Raw genomic sequence first — 23,299 nt, 5'->3', positions numbered from 1 at the left:
ATGGGGAAAGTGCCTCCGGTCTGCCGTGGCACTACAATTCCTCTTCCTCTTGGTGCAACACATCAACCACGGGGAGACTGATTTTTATCAAATGATGCAATGTCTTCACTCTGGGACCGCTTCTTCTTCTTCGTCCAAGTCTAAAAATAAAGCTGCGCGGTGACTCAGCCTCATATCAGAAAGCATCCGGTTGATTGAGTTCTCAAACTGACAAATTAATGGTTGATCAAGGAATCTTGTTTTTAGGAAATGAAGGGTTCAAACAAGTGCAGCAGAAACATGTTTTGAACAGTCGTGAATAGAATAAAAATGAAGAATACACAACGTTGCACTCCTTATTGACCCATAAGGCAAAAACACCCAGATTTGCTTGAACCTCAGAGGACGTTAGGGTCAAAGCGGAATAATGAAACCACTAACTGCACCAGGCTGCAATTATATCTTTTGAGGACTTTAATTGCATTCGCTAATCATTTTTACACCGCACACGCCTCGGGATACGGCATACAAGTCACATTATTTATTTATTCCTTCATTTACTTCACTGTGGCAAGCCAACGGAGGCCTATTGAGGCAGTGAGTGGCATCTTGAGGGTACTTGTGACATATGTAAATCAGGTGTCATCCTCAAACTTCACCTACACCCCGGGGGAAATCCAAATTAACTACAGATTTATACTTTGTACCCTCTCTTTCATGCTTGGGTTCTATCCGTGACGGACAAGTAAATGCTGAATTAGGACTTTAGTTGCTGACAACTGATAAATAGGCGGATTTTTCTTGACGGCACCCCCGAGGGCTGCCTGTGTGGGAGAGAGGCAGCCAGACGGACAGAGATGCTCTCCCATCTCTGCCCTCTTAAACCTCGGTTTGACAGCGTGAGCGGTAATTGTTTGTCTCCGCGCCGGCCAAGTTTGCATTAGCGCGTGGCTTAATGCGTTCTTTATCGACGGGCGGTCAAGGCGTTGCTTTGCTGGCTTCACCCTGTCTGAAGGAGACAGGAAACTTGGTGATTTGGTGCTGATGCCACCATTGTCTCCTCAAATGCCAAAATTGTTCAGATTCAAGTTTTGGGAACAACAGAGCCAAACCTCTTTTCAAAAGCCAATGCCCGAGCCCAAACTTCCGTGCAAGAAAGCATTTGTTTTGTTTTGTCCTGCACCAATTGAAAAATTCCCCACACAAAGATGTCCAAAAATCCTCTGAGATCTGCCTTTGTGTGTGTCCTAAAGAAAGATCATGTGTCATGTGTCTTTTTGAGCGGATGCAAATTGACTCACAATTGCCTTTTGTCGTTGCCTATCCCTCTGCTCGGCCCTTTCGAACTCCTTCTTCTCAAAGTCCCGAAGGTATTCTTCCCTCTTCAGTCTCTCGTGCTGATACTCCTCGTAGCTGTCGTACCTGAGGAGGAACATGAAGTTTCTTGATCCTCAAAGGGAATACAAATTAGAGGACTTGACAGTTAGGTACCTTGCTGCCAACATCTATGACAATCATATTTCCATAAAAACCTTAGAGTTAAGTATTTTCTGAAGTCAAAGCGACCATGGTGGCTGCATCTGTCAGCAAATCTTCACATGCTATTACTTTCTGCTCAGGAAGTACAACATCACCCACCCTGCGCTGATGAGTGACTCTCAGCCTTGCCGGGTGTCATTAGGCACATTCGTGCCAAAATCAGCTGAAAATGCCATGATGGTGTCACTCTATTTGTGCCCAAATTTGCACAGGCACAAAGTTGATTCATCACCATAAAACAATCACAACCGGACTCAATAGTGTCAAACTATTCAGTGGTGCTTGTACTTAATTGTTATCATTCTTGTGCACCTGTATTGTTACCACCATACATACATGTTGCTAACTGACATGATCTAAATAAATGAAATGCCTCACCTTGGCCTGCAACTCAGAGGCGATCGCGACTGTGGGTGCGGGCTCTTATGACTCCTGGAACGGAAAGTGCTCGATTCATTGTTGTTGCGACACCTGTAGGGGTTGGGGGAATAAAGAGACCCATGGAATGACTACGATTGAAGCTTGCAAAAAATGTTTGCTCATAGTCAATTTTTGGGAGATTTGAGTGAACCCAGTTTGCCTCACTAACTACAGAGCTGCACTCCTCAAGTTTTGGATGCTTCATTATTGAAGCGTTGCTGAGGAACGACAACGTGAATTATGGAAGAAGAGAAGCCCGGAATGTCGGTTTGGAAGGATGAGGAATCTCTAACTGGGGAGATGTGAAGAAAACACATCAAGTGTTCTGTTCTCTTCTGTTCTGCTGTGGCCTAGTATTTTCGGGAAACTTGTCAGACTGTGATTGAATTGCCTTGAGACTATTATTGGATAAATGTTCAAGTACGTAAGCTCCGAGCAAAAGCAAAACGACGCAACAGAATTGAAGTGACTCCATCGGCTCCGTGGAGTAGACTGACCTTTTGGTAATCAGGTAAACAAACTGCAGTGGAGTCCAGCACTGAGAGGCACTACCGCTGACTAACATCATTTACACACAACAGACTCAGTTTGCCTCTCGAAGAAACCCCACAGAAAGCCTCGACGTACTGATCAAAGAGAACCATGGGAAATGAAGTTCTTACACGCGCTCTGATGACAGGAGTCTCCTTTGAAGAGGATTTGAGACGACAATCTCACAGCCTCTATTTGGCTTTCATCTAGGCGCGATGTAAAAGAGGAGGGTTCGAGCGCGCCATAAAAACAACAGCTGCCGCTTAAAACAATAACACTCGCATCAAACGGAAAGAAACAGCATCAGAGGGAACAGGGGGAGGGGTGTTAATATTAGGAAAACATTCAAAACTCTTTTGAGAGATGAAAAGTGTTCTCTCCTGGGATCTTTAATCTCACAATATTCCCTTTTGTTGATTAGGTGTTATTTTGGGGAAAACAAACAATTCAACAACGCTAACACCAATTGATCAGATAGTTCCGTCAACCTCATTTCACCTAAATATAATAAGCAAACAGCAAACGCTCAAGAAGTCAAGAAGTGAAACCGACTGATCAGGCTACTAAGCTAAACCCCCTGCTGCTTTCCAAGCCCCGTTTAACTGCATGGGTGGGGATCAGCCAAGGTTCAAGCAGAGGAAGTACGTTTGGGTGACTTACCAGGATGAGGGGCGTCTATCAGGCGAGCTGGAGAGGGAGCGCCTCCGGTAGCCTGAGGAAGAGCTTCGTGAGCCGGAGTGAGAACGGGAGCGGGAGCGGGACCTCCCGCCAGTCCAGCAGTAAGGCCTGTTGGGCGACAGGAGGAGGGAGGACGGCGGCGAGACGGAGCCCCGTGAAGGAGAGCAGCTCAGCGGTGGGGAACAAGAGGGAGAACATGGGGGGCAGTCAAAGAGTAGGTCCAGAGGGGTGCCCTCCCACGGGTAGAGGAAACGACTCTCACGGCCTTCGCCCAACTCCAGCTCATCATGCAGGGACAGGAGCCCCGAATGCAGGTAGCCAGAGCCAGGCAACCTTTGGGAGTCAATCTCTTCTTCCTCGAGAGACCGAGGGGGGCCGACCTTGTTCGCCTTGCCGCCTGGCTCCCTTTCCTCCTCACCCTGACTGTACAGGGCTTGCACGGGGTGGCCAAAGTGCTTGTTGAGTTCAGCTCGGATTTCCTGGTCGCACCGGAGCTTGCGGCTGAGGACAGATGAGCTGTCCTGTTGTAAAGGAACCTGGGAATTCTGGGAAAAAGACTCCTTCCCTAATCCCCGGACGAGAGCTTCTTCTCCAGTCGTGGAGGCAAAACTTTGCCCCTTAGCTAGAGGACAAGATGATGATGAAGGTGAAGAGGATGGAGGCATGGCTGAATCCTTACATCCGACATGCTGGTTCCCCACTGCGCCTGGTTCCCCACTGTGCACAGAAGCAGCAGTGGCACCTAGGGTGATTGGCTTTGCCCCCGTTGAAGTCATGGCACCGGCGGCCGTGTTGCCGTTCTTCCTTGTGCTTGCTGACGCCTGACAATAGTCATGGTCACTGACACCACGGGGAGGAACCCGCTTCGGCTTGCTATCACTGCGATGCTCCTCAAGTCCGCTCCCTGTCGTTTGTTGAGTGACGTGGTACGGGAGGACAGTAGACGCTTTGCTCAGCTGGGCATAGAGCTCAGTCTGTTCAGGACCCTTCCTGTTGGGGCCAGGGCCCAACTCGACCAGCCTTGCTCTTTTACACGCCAAGGCTGAGGAGGAACATGAAGACAACTTGGTTTTGAGCGATGCTTTAAAAGGATTCTCTTGACTGGCTTTGTGTGGGGGCGTGGTAGGTGGTGTCAGACCTACACAGGGTGGGGGAGAGACATTAAGGTGAGGATTAGAATGGAAGTCGATGAAATAAAAAACAAACCTCAAACAAATATACCGCAATGCCTCCCTTCATTCAACTAGAAGTCAGTTTATGGATGAGGACAAAGGTATGCGCTTGATTAAAATACGCACTTTCGCTATGATTAATCCTGATCTCTATTTTATTACAATCTTGACAGATTAATGTAATGCTTGATGTAACTTAATATGGTGGTGCTGTAATACGGTTGGATTGCCGCCCCCGCCCCTTCTTCAGTGACCTTGGAACGATCTCTTTTGGTAGGGGGGGAAAAAAACACGACTGAAGACACACCTCATGACCAAGCAAATAGTCACAAGGAAGAAAGTGCAGCAACACAACCCTATTTTGCAGAAAACCCCAGTGCTAAGGTATTCTTGTTGTGCTTCGAGGATGTGTAACGGAAGCACAAGGGGCAAGTTGATTGTCATTCCTCTCAGATGGTATGTCCCTACTGCTCATGGCCTCCCGTCTATTCCTCCACCCCTGGTCAGATTTACAACGAGACAGATGGCAGTTATATGGGAAGTCCTGAGATGAGCCCACTTTATAGCATTGTTAATGCACTCACACAAGCGGCCGTCACCATTACACTCATTCCCCCGTTTCCTCTTCTCCTCTAGCCTCTTTCTCTCCCTTCCTACCGTCTGCCATCTTATCCTGCATATATCCCTCGCATGCCAGTCAGGCACTCCCGACACACCTACGCTCGCCTTTACCTTTCTTGTAATGCACATCATTCGCTTGCTACAGAATTGCACCAAATGACCGCTATTAGCATCAAATCCGGCATGAGAGGAGGCAGCAGAAAGGCAGCTCGCAAAAGGGCGCATGGGAGCTGGATACGTAAATATGGGAGGTTGCCTGATTGCATTGGATTATCATGCAGCATGCAAGCCTTAACACCTTAATGCCAATCATTTTCTTCCTTTTCTCGTATCTGAAACACACGTGCATAAATGATGCTGAAAAACAGACAATGACACACCATCTGTCCAAAACAATCCGCACGTAGGGTCATAAACTAGGAGCCATTAGGCTCCTAAACTAGATAAATATGTGTCGCTCAGTCAAACTTTTGAGTGATGGATGAGGCACAGACACAAACACTAATCATGTCGTCGCCAGAGGGAAAACAATACACGTTTTTTATCATCATCCATCACCCAAAAAAATTCACAAGGTGGTCCTGCCGTAAGCGACGCAATTCCAGCTTAACTGTCACTGCCAGCAGTACAAAAGTTGGCATCAGATGGTATGGTTAGTCATCAAGTAGGATTCATGGAAAGTTCCATCACTGCTGACTTGCCCCCCCCCCCCCCCTACACACACACACACACACACACACACACACACACACACACACACACACACACACACACACACACACACACACACACACACACACACACACACACACACACACACACACACACACACACACACACACACACACACACACACTGTTCCGTTTATCAGTTACACCATTGCAATCTTATTGTAGTGGAATGTTACTCTTAGTCCACAAAGGACCAAGAAGCTTTCACCTTGGCTTACTGGGATCTATATCAAACTGTCTCATTCAGCACCAGCTAATCCCTAGATGGGAACGAATGGGGGTTGGCTCAGTAACCTGGAGCTTTACTAAGATAATGACTTCCCAGATAATATTCAATCCCCAAATTTGTGCTGGGTGCAGAAGTCGGTTCAGGGACTTTATGGTACAAAAACAGGCCCCGGGTCAATTCATGCGCGCAGTAAAACCATAAGAAATATTAACCACAGGTTTAGAGTTCGGTTTCAGCATCCCCGTCCTCGACACAGACGGTACAAGGTGCACACACACACACACACACACACAGTGAGCCATTTCCACATCTAGTAAATGAATACCTAAAAGGGGCCGGTGCAACTTAACCAACTGTACGAGGCAAAAGGACACCGATGTTGACCTTGCACAAAAGCGGTCTCCAGTCACATGCAAAAAGGTAAAAATATAAAAACTCTTAGACCATAGGTCTCAATCTCCGGTCCTCGAGGGGCCGCAGTCCTGCATGTTTTAGATGGTTCCCTCCTCCAACACACCTGATTAAATGGATCAGGATCGTTATCAGGTTCTTGCAGAGCTTGTTGATGAGCTGTTCCTTTGAATCAGGTGTGTTGGGGGGTGGGTATTTAAAACATGCAGGATGGCGGCCCTCGAGGACTGGACTTTGAGACCTGTGACCAAACAACAACAACGCCAAAACCAATAATTTGGCTACGTCTTAGTTACCTAAGCTGCCAGTTGGAGACCATAAACATCTTGTCTTGGAAGAATTAAGCAGTGGCAGATGGGAGGGCTTTCCTCACTATACTTGGGATGCATAAATGTTCCCCATAACCTTGAACTCTGATGGACCGATCCACACTAGAAGTAAAGCAGTAGAGGAAGCGTCCACTCACCTGGGGTTCCAGCTATCTCCACACTTAATGTGCATTCAATGGTTTTGCTCTCAAACGGTGATCCCTTGTGGTCACTGGAAGACAAAATAAGCAAAATATTTTTACTCCTCAGGTAATCCCAAGGCTTTAAAAGTGATCTAAGATGTGGAAATGAGTCACAAAAATGCCTCAGATTCGACCATAGTGCTCTTTGTCTGTCTCTTTCTGATCTCTTTGTCTGTCTGATTTCTTTGCCTAGAAGAACGTGGAAAACTTCTCACACTTACTTTGGAGACTCTGGGGTCAAAGGAAGTGGCAAGGTGGTTGGTTTGGCTGCAGAACACAAAGGAGCATGGGTAATTATTGATCTAGTTAGAACACTGTTGGCAGAAGAGAACAGGTCCACATTCTGCAACAATTAATATCAAATTGGCTTATTAAATGCACTACAAAAACACCCATCCCTGGTTAGAAGACTGTACTAGTGTTTTTTTGTTGCCGTTTTTATTTTTATTTTACTTTGATGACCCCATTTTATCAATTTACTCTCTTCACTGTTCACTGTGTGAGGCAGGATGAGTTGATGGCGCATGAGTCACAGGTGTCTCCATACAGACACGTTGGAATGGAATTGAGACATACAGAGACGATGCCACAGACAAGACACAATGACGGTGGGTGAGCCCCTCCACGGACAAGTCATCATCGCATGCACCAACAGCAGAGGAGGGGGGAAATAAAGAAAGGAAGAAAGGAGAGTCAAGGAAGCTTGTGCAGTTGCCCGAGGCTTTGGCCGACTTGTGCTCCGGCTAAGGGAACGTGGCTTTAGTGGCTAAAGAACAGCATCCGGGTTCTGAGGCTCAAATACTCAGCGCACACAGCTCAACCGGCCAACTGTATAAATACAAGACGTACAGTAGCAAGACAAGGCTCACCCCTTTTCCCACCCCCTGTTTTGGTTTCACTCAATAGAAATTGGAGGTAAAATGGTGTCAGTCGTGTTGATGCGCTCGGAATGAGTGTTAGCTTCGAATTAGAATAGCGGTTAGTCGTGACGTCAAACTGGGAAGTGGTTAGAGCAGGAGAAGGAGAAGAGGGAGCAGAGATAAGGCCAGTGGGGGGGGATGCAGTCATGATTACCTAACAACAGGTGGTCGTCTGGGTGCTCGCTGAGTGCCTGCCTGTGCCCGTGTATGAAGCAGGCAGGGGTGGGCTCTGCAATGCTAGTATCTGGGAAGAGTGGGCTCGGCGGGCCCTGTGAGGGCACCGCGGCGGGGCTGCCCGTGACATGGTCATCATCATAGACACCATCAGCAGCATCATCATCATCATTCTTATCATGGTCCACATCCTCCCCATAGCCTCCCAGGCTGAGCCACCCCAGCTTTAATCCAAAGCCCGTGTCTATCTTATTAGGGTTTATCGCTCGACTCTGCTTTCTAACATCGGTGCACTCTTCCTCCTTCAGTTTCTTACGCTCAGAGCTCTTCTCTGCTAATTTGCTGTGAACGGGGTTGAGAAGGTGCCCTCGGTAGCGAGCAGGTCTTTGTTTGGTGGTGAGCAGCCGGCTAAGTAAGGGGTGCCCCGGCTTTGCGTCCCTTTTCCTAATAGTCACTGTGATGTGCGTACGTTGAGCTCGGTTGGCCCCACTACTCTTTTTTCGAGTGGCGCCTACAGCCTCTCGGCAATGCTCACAGCTGTGACTCGCCTCTCGGGGAGGGAGGGAATAAGAATGCATATACCTAATGAACCTAGCGGCGGCCAGGTGGCCCGCATCACCTGGCGGCCTTCCTTCTTCGCTGGCTTTAGGGCGAACGCGGCCGCAGCTGTAGGTTCTGTGGCCGACAGAGATAGAGGCCCCCTCCGACTCCTCAACCCCGTCATCCTGAGCGCAACGCTGCCACTTCCCAGCCCCACTACATTCGCCTGCAGCCCGGCTCTCACCTCGCTGGTGATGATGCTGCTGCGGCGGCGGCGGTTGCGGCGGCACGGCCGACTTCTTTTTGGAGGCGGCGGTGGACGAAGAACATGTGGAGGACAGGGAGGAGAAGGAGGAGGTGGATGATGAGGACGGCGAGGAGGAAGAGGAGGAAGAAGCGCCCAGGCTGCTCTTGTCCTTTCCGGGGGCGCCGCTCCAGCTGCCCTTGACGTCGTTGGCTTTGGTGTGGAGCAGGATGTCATCGGTGGCTGTTAAGTACTTCAGCAGCTCTGTGCAAGGCCGCCTCAGAGGGCGGTTCTGTTGGCTGGAGACCCCTCTTGCTTTGCCATTCCAGGGGCTCTCCGTCTGTTCAAAAAGGGGCACAAAGTCATTCCAAAATGTTAGTAAAGTGGTACCAGTACTTGTGAGTTAATTCAATCAATCAATCAACCAATCTTTCTTTGGTGAGGGTTTCTGCTTCAGGGTCGGCAATGACTGACAGGCATGCTGCATTTCCACATCCGTTGGCAGTTATGTATTCAATCATCTTTTTCAACTGCAATGACTTTTTTTTTTTTTTTACACTCGGGTGTTGAGTGTCCCAAGGGTTTGGGTGGGGGCAAGGTATATGTTTGTGTCTTTTATCATTTGATTGTGAATCATTGTTGCTTTTTAAGTATGAAAGTATGGTATAAATAAAAGGTTTGATTGATTGACTGACTGATTGATTAATTGACATGTTTACAGCTCTTAAGGAGAAATAACTGAATAAAAACAAAAGGTGGCGACCACAACTGAGACACCCTCTAGTCCACATGTGTCAAGATCCGGTCCTCAAGGGCCTGAGTCCTGCATGTTTTCAGGATTTCTCTACTCCAAACGCACCTGATTCAATGATCAGGATAATTATCAGTCTCCTGCAGAGCTTGCTGATGAGCTAAAACATACAGGACTCAGGCCCTCGAGGACCGGACTTTGACACCACTGCTAGTCCTTCCTAATAGCAAAATCACTCGCACTTTTTACTTTCTTGGGAGCCATACTGAGAGCTAATTTATGCAAAAATATATGAATATATAACAATGAAGCCTAGTTTTTTTACTTTATTGGAGCAGTGGCCCATCTGAAGCTTGCACATACTGAAGTTATGGCTTGCAAGAAAAAAAGAAGATCAAGCAATAACTCAAAAAACACATTGTATTGGGCCATTTGTAAATCCACAGGTATTTTTAATAACATTTTCAGGAATTGCAAAAAGTAAATGTGAATGGAAAGGCCTAAAATTAGCAAAAAAAAAAGCTTTAACACTTTTTACAGCGTATCGTTAAAATGAAAATATGAATTGTGGCAATGGAAAAAGGTTTTGAAAAATAAACAATGACAGGACTGGATACCACTTAGTACTTTTTGATCGGCTAGAACATCACATGTACATGTACATGTACATATTGTAGTTACAAAAAATGGTGGTGGACGATAAAGCAAGGTATGTTTGAGGGGAACGAAAAAATTTAAATACTTATGAAATTAAGAAAAGTGAACATTAACGCCATTCGTTGGAAAACAGCGAAGCCGCAGAAACACTTATGTGGTAACGTGCGTTGAGAACGCAAACTTCCAAATAAACCTCAGCGTAGCAAAGAATACAGACATCAATGCCTTGTTCTCTTGACTCGCAGTCACAAACTGTTTCCATCAATATCAATACAACACCACCCGAAATCATGTTCAATTGCTAATAAAGGACGCTAAAAACACAAATTAATTACGCTGACAGTCAGTCGAGTGTCTGGTGGCAGAGAGACAGCCTCATATGATGTCATCTCATGACGCAGACTCCTCTCAATATTCCCAAAAATAAATTGAAATATGTTCGTTTTGCGCATTTTCACTACATTTGCTTAAAAACATTTGAATGGAAACCCCGTTACTGTTGTCTTGAGAACAATATTTATCGGTAGACACAGGGCTCAAAAGAACAACTCGGGTTGCTGGAGCGCAGCGACTGCCTGAGTTGGGTGTGAAGTCATCATCTTAATTGCGCGTCCCTCCAAGCGCTGTGTTTGCACGCCGTTTCCTTTGGGACCCTTCGTTCGCCGCGCTCCGCAAGCGCATGACTCAAAGGCGCCGCACGAAAATGGAATCCGACACTGTGCAAACATAGCTCGGCGCGAATATGTGTTTGATCATTTCAAAGTAAGAGCAAATTAAGTTGTGTATTATGCGTTTGGACGCAAAATGACAACCCGTTCCAAGGAACTTCTCATTGTGAGCTCATTCGCTGCTGAACATTACCAGATATCTGGAGCCCCATCAATGTTTTTCTTCTGACGGGTCCCCATATCAAGGCGGATAAGTGGCGGAGCTAATGAGAGAACGTTGCCGAAGCCGCGCCTGCAAAGCCCAACAGCAATCAGCCTGTTTTCATTACTAGAAGCCCCTCAAGCCCCCCTGGGATAGCAGAGCGGTAGTCTAACATCTTCTAAAGGCGGCGACCAAAACAAGAAAATTGTGAGCACGAGAGCAGAGCAAGGAAGATTAACTAACATAAAAATGAGTGTGCGTACCTTGACGACAGCAGGTGGTGGTCGGATGCGGTGGTTGCTGCTGGCTGCATGGTTCTGTGCCTTGCCACCTGTGTATTGATTATAGCTGAGCTGGGAGTTTGCGGGCGCCAGAAGGAGCTTCTTCAGCTGGACCGAGTGGTGCAGGGGGAAGCGAGGAAAAAGAGGGAAGGTGAAATTAGCACGGATTATGCAAATGGACATTTTCTTTCATTTACCGCTGATTTTTACCCATCAGAGCAGATGGGGGCTAGTAGTGGTGAAAATAAGTACGTGACAGGTTTGTATTCTCCAAGGGGACTGAACAAACACACTGTAAAGCTCATTAGTAGAGTTAAATGAAGTATAAATTAACATTTTAGCCCTAAAAGCCAAGAGACTTGCTCACACGCTTGTGTGTAAAAATAACCACACAATGCTAAGAGGCCTGCCTTGCTGCCAAAAGAGACGACTTTGGCACAAGGAGTGCGGCAGTGGTGAGGGGGGCCACGGATTAGCCGGGACCTACCGGGAATAGAGGAGATGAATTTCGCTTTGCCATTTCTTTCATTCAATGCCCACTCCATTTCCGGCCATAGTTGGCCCCACCGTGGTGCTTGTATTGGAATAGAATTAGCACTTAAGAGCCATAATGATTTGAGTTTGTTCATTTAACTTGATCAGGACAAGAGGCCATGAATACAAGCACTTGTAGTATTGTCATGTGAGGCACACATAGAAGGCTTATCCACAATTCAACAGCAAACTGACTTCAAGCCGAATGCTTGCAATAGAAAAGTCAGATTGTGATCCAGAGCCAGCTCTGGGTACAACAGGGCTTCCATACAAATGCTTTAAAGTGAGAGAGCAGCCAGGACAAATGGAGAGGCTTTACCAGGGAAGGCTCCTCGGGCTCCGGGGTGCGAGGCGAGCCGTCGGGGGAGGAGGGACAGCTCTGGTCACTGGCATTGGTCACGTCCCCATCTGCCAGAGCCTCAAACGAAGGCAGACCGTCCTCATCCACCGGGATGCTATCCAGGGTCTCTGTAAGCACTGCCAGCAAGTTGGCCTCATTTTCTTCATCTATCTTCTTAGCAGGCGGGAAAAAACAAACAAAAAAAAAACAGAAGACAGACAGAAACACAGGGAGAAAGGAAAAATAGGACATTTTAGTCTGGAAGTTGTAAATATTTTCCTCCCAGGAAAGTAAGAGTGGTGGGTGGTTGCATGCCGACTTTACTGTTTCTCTCTCTCTTTCTTTCTCCAGGAGCTTGCTCTATTCTGGCAAACAAAATTCTCTCCCCTTTGCAAAATGAGTCAAGCCTGTCACTTATATTTTAAACATGCAGCTTTACTGGACCAAAATAATATCTTCTCTGAGACAGCCATTACCAAGGCTGACAAGTTGCAAGTATCGAGTGAAGGTGGGAATGTTTGGAGTGGCAATGGGGGAGTTTGTGGGCAAACAATGACAGCAAGTTCAATCTCTCGCCTGCATTTTGCTGGCAAGACGTTTGCCACCAATCCTCACATATGGAGAATTACTGTTGATCCAAAAATAAACATTTTAACGGGACAGTGGATGCTAATGACAGGCGTCAAGTTCCCGTCAAGGAAGCTTTATCATACCATGTTATGATATTTCCCGTATTAAAAATATATCAAATAACCAGTGGTGGGCAATTTACAACATTTTGCTTGTCAGGACCCTGGGCAATCTTCCGTTATTGTCAGTCCATCATTTTTTTTAAGTCAAACCAAACTGTAATCGTCAGTCTGTCATTTTATTTTAACCATGCTCATAGTTGGGGAATCCAGATCCAGACAGTAAAAACCCTGCCACAGATTGGCTTTAGCCACAGGTGCTTCTACTCAACTGTCAGGTCATCTCTACTTATTTATTAGATGCACCTGTGCTAAGGCCAAACTGTTTCATGGTTTTTACTTTCTAGACCTGGATTCCCCAACTCTGACCACACTGCCGTCATCACTTCGTCGCCACAATTTCAGGACCAACAGACTGAGGTGGGTTTTCCGTCAGTCCGTCATTCGTCAACAAAACGGGCGCCCTCAGTGATGAACTAAGAGATCCGTCAGTTGGTTTGTGTATGCGATCATCTTCAATCAGAAAAAAACATAGATAAAACAGAATCTTCCTTGGGAAGCAAAACAATCGAAAAGGCGTAGGGTGAAGCTACAGCTAATCAAGCCTATGCCCAAAAATAATAATTATATTTTGTACTTGACTATTGTCCACCGATGGACAAAAACCCACTTCGTCAGTGCTTAGTCCGTCTTTCCCCCCCCCCCCCAAGATCATCATCTGTCAGCAAAACCCACCTCTGTAAATAACCATGACTTACTACGGCCAACTAAATTTGTTTGTCAGTCAGTGTTACTTCATAGCATGCTGACGACTAAATGGGAGTTTATGGACACACTGTCACAACAAAATCAAAATGCTCTTTGAGTGCAAACACCCCTTCGTTGGTTGTTTTTGCAAAGCAGATAAGTGTTATTATGCTTCTTTAGACAAAATGTCACCGTCCACCACCGGTTATTTTCACGCCCCCCATCTTGCTACAATTTTCATTTAGAGATGACACACACATCTTAGATGTTCAGTTAGCTCGCTAACAGTGAGGAAAATGTTAATCGGATGCTCAGTGAGTCGATCGTCTCCCTAACAACATGAGCACTCTGTCATTATTAGAAAATGATGAAGGGGACATATTTCACCGAGATAACACGATGTAGACTGGGGCCATGCCACACTGGCAAGCAAAAACGCCTTGCAGGAAATTGCTCTGTATGAGGTGTCATGCTGTTTAATTACTTGCAAGGAGCTTTAAATCCACCGCGCTGGAACGGTGTGTAACCTTTTTTTTGCTCCCTAGCTTCAAATGTTATTACCTGCTGACAAAAGGGGAGCGCACATCTCAGCCTAAACTCGCGTTTGAGATTAAAAGTGGGATTACCGATCATGTTTAATGAGCCATCTGTTTAGGTTGGAAAAAAAATAAAATCCATGCTATGTAGAAAAATGTCCCAGCAGCCAGAGCACTCGTATTTCTGTAAAAAAACAACAACAAAAAAACAGGGTGCTTAGGATACCTCCAGTCCTATGTCCACGTAGTAATAATAGACAATGTTTGAATAACTCAGACCAATGACTGTAATATCTTAAAAGTTGGCTGGCAACTTTTAGCACAAAGATACCAAGAATCTTTGTAATAATGGACGAGTACCAGTGTTGGACCAGCGTTTGTATGAAGAATGAGCTCAGAGACCAACCAATCACAGATTTTGCCTTCAACAGCTCGCTGATATTTCTATCAAGGACAAATCCAATCACATAATTGATATGTAGATCGGCCAATTTTTGCGTGAAGGATCAATCAAATGCCCGACAATGTTCACATGAAGAATCAGTCACACTCTCCAACAGTCGCAAAAAGACATGTAAAGATTTACTTGTCGACCAATGAGTTTTCAAAAAGGAAATTTTGTGGTTTTCTTTGTAATGATTGCTATGTAGACATGGTCTGTACCTTTTCAAAAGTGATCCCACTGTGTCAAAGTCAAGCACAAGGGTGACACCACACCGGTGACAACCTCCAGAAATATCATTTTCGAGTCCAAGGTAGCATCCTAAAAGTGCTTCAACATGTACTGCAAATGGGTATGAAGCCTGCTGGCTAACCTGGTTGCAGTCCACTTATATTGATTACTACTGAGCTGTGGAGAGTATCGGGGGCAGAAGGAACAAAGGGGAAAAAAATAAGCGTCTTGGTGGAAGCACTTCCTCGCCCATCCCGCTTAATGGACCTCGCCGAATTAAAGAGATCTTAACAATCCCGGGCTAATTGTGGGATCACAATATATTAACCCCGCTGCAATTCTAAAGGGTGCCATTCTGTGGCTGTTTTATTCCAAATGCTTCAATTAGCCATAAAACATGCTGGCAAGTGCTTGGCAGAGCTTCCACTCCCGCCTCCTTTGCCCCGCGTCAGTGCAAAGAAAGCCGCTTGTTCATTATTAGGTGAGGTCCTTTTGTTATCAGGTAGGGCTGTCTTTGAGATTGTCCTTGCCATTAACTATTTTATTGAGTTCCAGACCAAGGCATTGTGTTCCAAGAGATACTATTCACCAGGCTGATAACAGAGGGGGAAAAGGTGAAAGGAGCTGCTTTAAACAAACACTTGCTTCGAAACTCTGAGCCAAATAGTCAAATTAAATCAGTTAATTGCTTCTTGAGCATTGCAAAGGCCAACAAAAAAATCCCCAACACATCTCATCGGAACTATTTTTTGGAAGCGAGACAATACATCATTTGCGTGTTAAAAAGGAAGCAAAAGATGAGGTTCCACCGAATGTGAGAAGACAAAACATCTGCGATTAAGTGGGTCATCTGCAGTTAAAGTTTAATTTATCCTGCTTTGCGCCGTGACAGTTTAATTGCGTTGCTTCATCTAAATCTTTCTTGGATGGTCACGTTTCATCAGATTTCAGATGAATCGTGTCGGCTTTCAACTTAGGGATAAGCTAAACAAATAATGTCACTCTGCCAAATCTCCAGGAGGACTAAATCAAGGTGAGTCAGCCGGGGCTGGACGCACATATGGCCGTGATGGGGGAAGGTTGCAGAAAAGGGTAAGGGCACAGCGAGAGACGGATCGGAGAGTCCCACCAAAGACCTCTGCTCATTTAGCATGAACTCGCTGAAATGTAGAGAGGGTGATTATGGCCTGTGTGCAGCCATGCAACCATACGCAAGAGTCCCCCCTTGTGTGCCTGACAGAGTTCCAAACCATAAAACTAAATGTTAAACCTCCATCCGGCCCTGTGCTGCGATTAGCTTTAATAAATAGCAGCCAACTGGCTCTTGTTATCATCAGAAGTTACTCCCAATCCAATCATTTTATGTGGTGGTGGCGCTAGCGTGACTTTGTAATAATCCATTAGTCCTGCTCGGAATTCACCACTCGGAGTCTCCTTGTTAAAGCGTACGAGCTATGCGGATGAATTGACATTAGGCGGCATTGCAGGAGCGCGCTGGCTATTTATATGCCAGATGTCTGTCTCCGCTTTAGGAGGCCATGCGAGTAATACATCAGAGAGGAAATGGTTTGACCCATCAATGAAGATGTGTGTGTGCGTAGAAAGATATATCTCCCGGGAACCATTCGAGACTGTTAGAACACTATCAGATGAGCTGATGGGGCACAAGAGAGGAAAAGAGAAAGTGAGAAGAGGATATAGATGTATTAATATACTGTACGTATACAGGATATGTGTGTGACCAGATCCGATTGAGACGGCTACCCATGGGATGTGAACAGGAATGTTCTATCTTCCTCCTTTTGTGCAGCCTCACCCTGTTCCTGCAGCTAAAACTTGAATCACTCACGCAGAGCTTTATTAGTGCGCCACAGGAACGGGAGCTTGTGATAAACTCGAGAATATAGTCCAAAACTCGAAATAAGCTGTTTTGCGTAGCGGTTTGCGAGGCATTTTGTGCCGCATCAAAACACATTGCAAAATTGACAATCAACCACCAAGACGGTCCCAAAAAGAACGCTCAAGTAATTTGGTGCTCCTTAAGCCGCACAGCTAGCTAGCTAAACACGTTGCGGAGTGAACAAACTACAATTCTGTTCTGGCAAGTATCATTCTCAGAGAGAGATGACGAGGAAAGACAGAGAAGCCATGCTAATTCTAAGCTAACGTAAGAATGACACGGCTAGTGAGGTTTAACACCAGAAATAAGTGTCAGCCACTTTTCACACACGTCTGGCTGACTTTGAACAACAAAATAGCAAGCAGATTATTGAGTGTCTAGACCAGTGGTGTCCAAACTCGGTCCTCGAGGGCTTGAGTCCTGCAGGTTTTGGATGTTTCCCTTCTCCAACACAGCTTATATATGATCAGCTCATCAGCAAGCTCTGCATAATCATGATAATAACGATCCTGTTCACTGGAAACAAGTGCGTTGGAGGAAGGAAACATCCAAAACTTGCAGGACTCCGGCCATCGAGGACAAAGTTTGGACACCCAGGTCTTCGAGGACCGGAATCTTCAATGAACAGGATCATTATCAGGATTATGCAGAGCTTGCTGATGAGCTTCAGCTGTGTTGGAGAAGGTAAACATACATAACCTGCAGGACTCCTGCCTTCGAGGACTGAGTTTGGACACCACTGGTCTAGACTCTCTGGATAGAAAATCTGCTGACATGAAGACTGACCAATGGTTGAATGAGTTTTTGACAGCCACACATACTGCAAAGACAGAAATGCTTTTAGACAAAGCTAAGGGCCTGACTAAATGAAGCTCCTCCCTCCAGTTCAACTTAGCAGCACGGCACCAAAAAGCCACCAGATGGCTCCAAAGCATTTTAAAATATGCAAATCAGTGAATTTATGAATGCCGACCTGTCAATATGTGCGAGAGTTTGCTGTTGTGTTTTAAACAGAGGACACCACCTTCACGCTTACACAGCTACATGCTGTGTGTATGTGTGACCTTCTGGGCCCAGCCAAGCCCATCCATAGTGTTTTGTCGCAGTTACGGCGTCCTCGGAAAGGACACCAATGTGCTGTATCAAACAAATTGTGCACATCGTTGTCACAATCCGCATCGCGGTACGAGCAGGAAGGCGGGAGGTGTTTGTGTGTGTGTTGGCAATATCGCAGATGTATGGTAATTGAAATGGCAGAATCTTTTGGGGGGAAATGCAGTCAATTTGACGCGGCGGCGAAAGAAGGTCACCGTATTCAATTTGCGCTGAATGGCGGCGTGACAGGGAAACACCTGAAAGCACACGATCTTATCAAGGCCTCACAGGCGCCGCCACTTACCCACTGGCTAAAAGCTATTTGCTGATTACCAAATAAACGCATTATCTTTTACCTTGACTTTTGTGTGTAAGCAGGTAGAGGCGGAGTCTCTTATCCTGGTCGTGACTTTGCAAGCGCGCCATCTCAGCTGTCTCCACCCCCTTGCAAACCCCCCCACCCCGCAACCCTCAGCACCACCCGGCCCCACGATTGTGGCGTACTTTCAAGTGCCATATGGGCTCGTCAAAGAGAGAGGACTTCACAAGGCTTTTGCGTCCGCTTTACAAGTAAAGAGAACAAAGCTGGTACAAGGTTCATCTTTGTCGAACATCAATGCCACACATATGGACGGGAGCGTTCTGGGAGTGCGTTTGATGGGACTCTTACATACCAAACTCATCCAGCCACGCCTCCACGTTAGGCTTGTTCCGTGGGTTAATTTGAACTGTTGCAAAAAAGATGTTACTTCACAAGAATTCGATTTTTTTTTGCACATTAAAAAATAGAAGTCTTGGCCTCACTAATTAGCATTTCTCCATCACAGTTTGGAGGTTGAGGGTTTGAATCTCACTGCTAACTTCTTTTGTGGAGTTTCTGTGTTCTCCCCAAGCTGGCATGGGTTTTCCACAGGAACAAACTTTCCACAATTCCATAAACACACTTGTTAGGTCAAATGAATAATTAGCATGAGGTGGTGTGTCCCAAGATTTGTGTCCCAATAGGCTTGCCTTTTTCAATGCTTACAAATGTCAGACATTAGGGTGGCCAGACATCTGGATTTAGGCCTGACAGTCCTACTTTTCAGTGACGTGTCCTGCACAACCCTAAGCAGGACGCTGGTGTGTCCGCCTTTTAAAGAAAATGAGTCCTCGTTGATTTTATGTGACCCAACATCAGCCGCCTCATCCCCGTTTCTCACAACTTGTCTGTATTGGGCAAGAGTGGCTTTAGTTAAAAATCTCCTATATCATTGGTTCAATAAATGTAAACAAATCTCCACTATGGCTATCTGACTATACGTCATTTCTTCGACGCCTTCTTTGACAGCAGCGAAAAGGCAGCAGCGCTAGCAAAAATGCCAAAACGCTGGACATCTTTTAATATTGAATGGACGAAAGAGCACAATTTCCTGACCAAAAGCAGTCAAGACTGGTTTCACGGTTTCTGCACGCTTTGCCGGTGTGATGTCGACGTGAGCAGTCAGGGCAAAGCAGTCAGAACGTCACGCGGAGCAGAGAAGCTTAAAGGCGAGCAGCAGGTGCGTCATCATTGAAGACATTTTTTCCTTTCCTTTCCCGTTTTTCAAAATAAGTTACGTTTTGTGGCAATATTAAAATTAATTGATATCTCAGCTCCTGAAACCGATAGAAACATAATTCCAAAAACATTTCAGAACTTACACCGTGGCGTTCACATAAATATAAGTTTATTATAAACCTTCAATATTTTTTTTACCTTCGACACTGGAGTGCAGTTGTAATAACCTCGGGGGGTCGATTCGTCGTCCATTCCGTTATAATTTTCAACATCCTCATTGTCTACAAGCATATTTCTTAACAGTATGTCACTGTCGATTCAATACACTGATTAGAATTCCTCCCATGCCGTCGTCAATTGCATCATTTATTTCATAACTCCCGCAAATCTGCGTCAACCATAAATGCTTGAATAAAATCCCAGGACATGCTACGAGGCCCACGTCACCCTCTCGTGCATATCCTGATTAATTTAATTGGCTCAGAGACCAAGAATTGGTCAAAACAAAACCAAATGACGCTCTCGCAGCTTTAAAGCCAAGAGCGCTGGAGCGCTCCTGGCTTTAACGGCCTTAATGAGTTAAAAACATGGTACTGTAAACTAAATAAATTGCCAAAAATAATTTTGACTTTTTATTGATATTTTTTTTACCATTTAGTGCACAAAGATGATCTATAAACCATGCAAAACTTTATTGTTGATGAAGGTACACCGCAAGTCTGGTATACAGTGTTCCCTCGTTTTCCACTGGGGTTAGGTAAAAAAAAAAAATTATCAAATGAAATCCGCAAAGTAGTTACAGCTTTGTTTTACATTTGTTATAAATGTTTTAAGGCTCTAAAACCCCTCACCACACAGTTTATACACTTTTCTCATCGAGGCATTTACATTTTTTCACATATTTCTCGTTCCTTCATAACTTTCATAAAATAGGCACATTACTATAAAAAAAATTGCACAATTTTTTTTTCTTCGGCGAAACAGCAAGGCAGTGAAAAGTGAACCGCGCGAGGGAACATTTATTCATTTTTGAAAATATGTTCCTTTTTGACCTTATGGAAGTAGCCACCCTAGCGATGGATTGTCAATGACCAATGGATGCCCAACATGTTCATCCAACAGCACAACTACAACAACAGAACAGCCAGAAGATAGCTCTGGTTCTGTCTTTTCCGTAATTATTACCCATCCCAATCCCAAGCATCAACATGGAACTAGGGTGTACACAATGGCATACTTTTTGATCGTTTCTTTCAAACTATGCCATAAAGCTCATGTACATACATGCAAACAGGGACTAAATGCTTTTCAGAGGCTCCTGATTGGGTAGCCGCTTGAACTATTTGAGGAGCTACACATAGGCATGCAGTGTAACAAAGATGCAACAAATACAACAAACTAGGCCAGCCAATGCTTTACATTTCTAGCTCATATCAGTTCGTAATGGAAGCATAGTAAACGTCTGTACAACCTATGACAATTGAACCTGCACTCCTGATTGGTGGACCCAAAGTATTGGGAAAAACATGTTGATGAGCCTTTTCCCACCTTACTTGCTTTTGAAACAAAATGTATATGTCCATTGTCGAAAGTGCCACCGGAGTAATCATCCCCATATTTAATGGGAGAATCTCTGGATCCAGTTAAGTGTTAAATAATGCAAGATATGTTATGTGGCATCATGGCAACATGTTGGTGTGTGTGTGTGCGTGTGTGAGTCTGGGGGAAGGTTGGATTATTGGCTTAGTGTTTTGGCCAGGTTAACGTGAAACAGCCCTGAAAGGCTCTTAGCTGAGATTACCCCAATGGCTAAAAATAGCTATCACTGCCTGATGCATGCCGGCTCCAAAAGACCACTATCTGATGTGCGCGTGCTACGTTTCAATTACACACCTGTAGACACTAGTGGCGGTGACAGGGATCCACTTGGGGGTTTGGGATCAGCTGGGTAGGCTCACCAAAGCGTGCCACAATCAGCAGCAGCAGCTTCCCACTGGGATGGAGGGATGAGTGTGGAGGATAGATAGTGCAAGACCAAAAGGATGCTCCCTTCCTTCCCTTGCTCTTGTTCCCAAACGCTCCCAGAAGGGACTATTGTTTGGGATCCGACCGCCTTCCGCCATCTACCGCTTCGTCTTTCCAGAAGAAACAAATCCTCCGCCTCAGGAGCCAAAGGAGGCGGAGAGTTTTGTCGCGGCGGATAGGCGCCCGAGCGTGCGTCTTCGCCACTGATGACCCGAGCCTGAATGCGATAACAGGCGAGATGAGGAAGGGGTGGTGCGTTGTGGTGACTGTGGTAATTCATACACCCCTTTGCTGAAGCGCTGAACCGGTGTGGGCGGTGTATTCTCAAATGTCAGCATAAATTTGCAAAATCAAAGCGCTCAGCAGGGTGCAGGAACAGGAACAATAAGAACCTGCCCTGAATGTGTGTGTGTGTTTCCACTAACAAGTGTGTGAGCTAATCTACTGCTGATTTTTTAAACCCATTTATCCAATCCATGTTCACCTTAACCCTCCCGTTAGGTTTGTTTCTCAGGAACGCCAATAATGCTGCTGAGTCATTTTGACCTGAGCAAGTTCGAGCATCCAAAAATGGCAGAGGTGAAAGTAATCCGAATAAACATCAACACTTATTAAGTAATCTAATTCTAGCAAAGTAAGTTTCATACTATAAAATGATTCTTATTTTTGATACCCTTAACTTTAAATTAGGTCTGTTAAGACCCTGGCATATTTAAATATCCAAATTAAATTGAATGGAAAAACTCCCAATAAATATTGTGAATTTAACTTCATAAAGCAAGCAGAATACACTTCACACATAACAATTCCTTTTTTTTGTTTATATTTCTTTCGATTTGAAATGGATCAAATTGACCCGCACCACAACAGGAGGTTGACAGAGAGAAATTGGCCCAAAGCAGCTACGCGAAGGCTGTCAGAGGGCATGTGTGACAGAGCTCGGCGACGCATGATCGCATGCTTGCAGAATGTCCACGCACACTATCTTGGTAAGACTCTAAAGCCTTGGCATTTCATTTTACTAGCTGCAAAGCCCACAACCTTTTACTTCCAATCCTTGGGCTTTGATTCAGGCTGGCACCGGCCCAAACCTTCGCCTTTCTTTACCCATCTGTCCTCATGTCTGTCTGGCCCGGCATGGACAAATGCGCTGGGACGACATGACAGGATGATACGGTTGGGCGGATGCACCAAAAAAAACCTGTGCGACTGACTCACTTGAAAACGGAACAACTGCAATATTTTTTTTTCAGGACCAGAAGGACAGATCATTAGAATTGCTTGTATTCTTTTGTTCCTGTGCGGTTGTTTCTGAGCAGAGTTCATACGGTCCAATCATCACCCCGTAGGCCAATAAAAATCAGAAAGACTTCTTTGGAAATTGTTATGCTGTGGGTCAACATGACCCATTCCAAAGTAAAATGAATACAAAGAAACCATCTGCTGCATGTATAGTATAATGCAAGTCAGCAAGTATAATCAATATATTGCATACCACAAATGGTTAGCAATAATGTTAATAATGAGAACAATGTTTATCGGGATTTTCTTTCACCCATTTCTGACATTTGCATTCTCAAACATGCCCTGGGTCAAACTGACCCAGAAACATTATTGCTGTCGTTTGGAAACCAATGTAACAGGACTGTTAATCATATTCATTTATAATTGGAGTGCGAAACGATTCAAGGACAGTTCAATTTGAAAGTGGAACGATTTGTTTCAATATGGGTACGGACCATTTGAGAGGGTATGATGTAATTATTTTGTTGTTGTCATTTAACATACATTTGAATGAACTTGTCAGTACTGTAAATGTGCCATTTCCTTCGAAGATATATCGCTCCAATAAAAGACGCTTTGGTAACTATCTCGATATATTTCAAATTGAAACAATTCGATTTGATGCACTCACATGTTTTAAATTAAAAACAACTTTCCAATTCCAATGTATTCATTTT

General features: G+C 45.2%; 1 protein-coding gene across 7 annotated transcripts in view; it reads right to left on the bottom strand.

Moving 5' to 3' along the window:
- The window catches only part of ppargc1a (peroxisome proliferator-activated receptor gamma, coactivator 1 alpha), a 171,980-nt gene that overhangs the window by 5,662 nt on the left and 143,019 nt on the right, over positions 1-23,299 (bottom strand). For 2 of the 7 annotated variants that reach the window (XM_086059061.1, XM_086059063.1), the window contains 8 exons: positions 12,113-12,307; positions 11,242-11,367; positions 7,897-9,040; positions 7,044-7,089; positions 6,778-6,851; positions 3,130-4,285; positions 1,897-1,989; positions 1,281-1,401 (listed from right to left, as the gene is read on the bottom strand). In XM_086059061.1, the coding sequence (XP_085915187.1) occupies positions 1,281-1,401; positions 1,897-1,989; positions 3,130-4,285; positions 6,778-6,851; positions 7,044-7,089; positions 7,897-9,040; positions 11,242-11,367; positions 12,113-12,307 (2,955 nt within the window). The remainder of the gene's footprint in view (positions 1-1,280; positions 1,402-1,896; positions 1,990-3,129; positions 4,286-6,777; positions 6,852-7,043; positions 7,090-7,896; positions 9,041-11,241; positions 11,368-12,112; positions 12,308-23,299) is intronic. The other 5 variants (XM_086059062.1, XM_086059064.1, XM_086059067.1 and 2 more) reach the window with 4 other exon arrangements.

Source organism: Leptonotus elevatus, chromosome 17 (assembly GCF_054856555.1).
Source record: "Leptonotus elevatus isolate MCC_2025b chromosome 17, RoL_Lele_1.0, whole genome shotgun sequence".
Taxonomy (NCBI): domain Eukaryota; kingdom Metazoa; phylum Chordata; class Actinopteri; order Syngnathiformes; family Syngnathidae; genus Leptonotus; species Leptonotus elevatus.
Note: the sequence above shows the minus strand (reverse complement) of the source record. Positions and strands in the feature narration are given on the sequence as shown.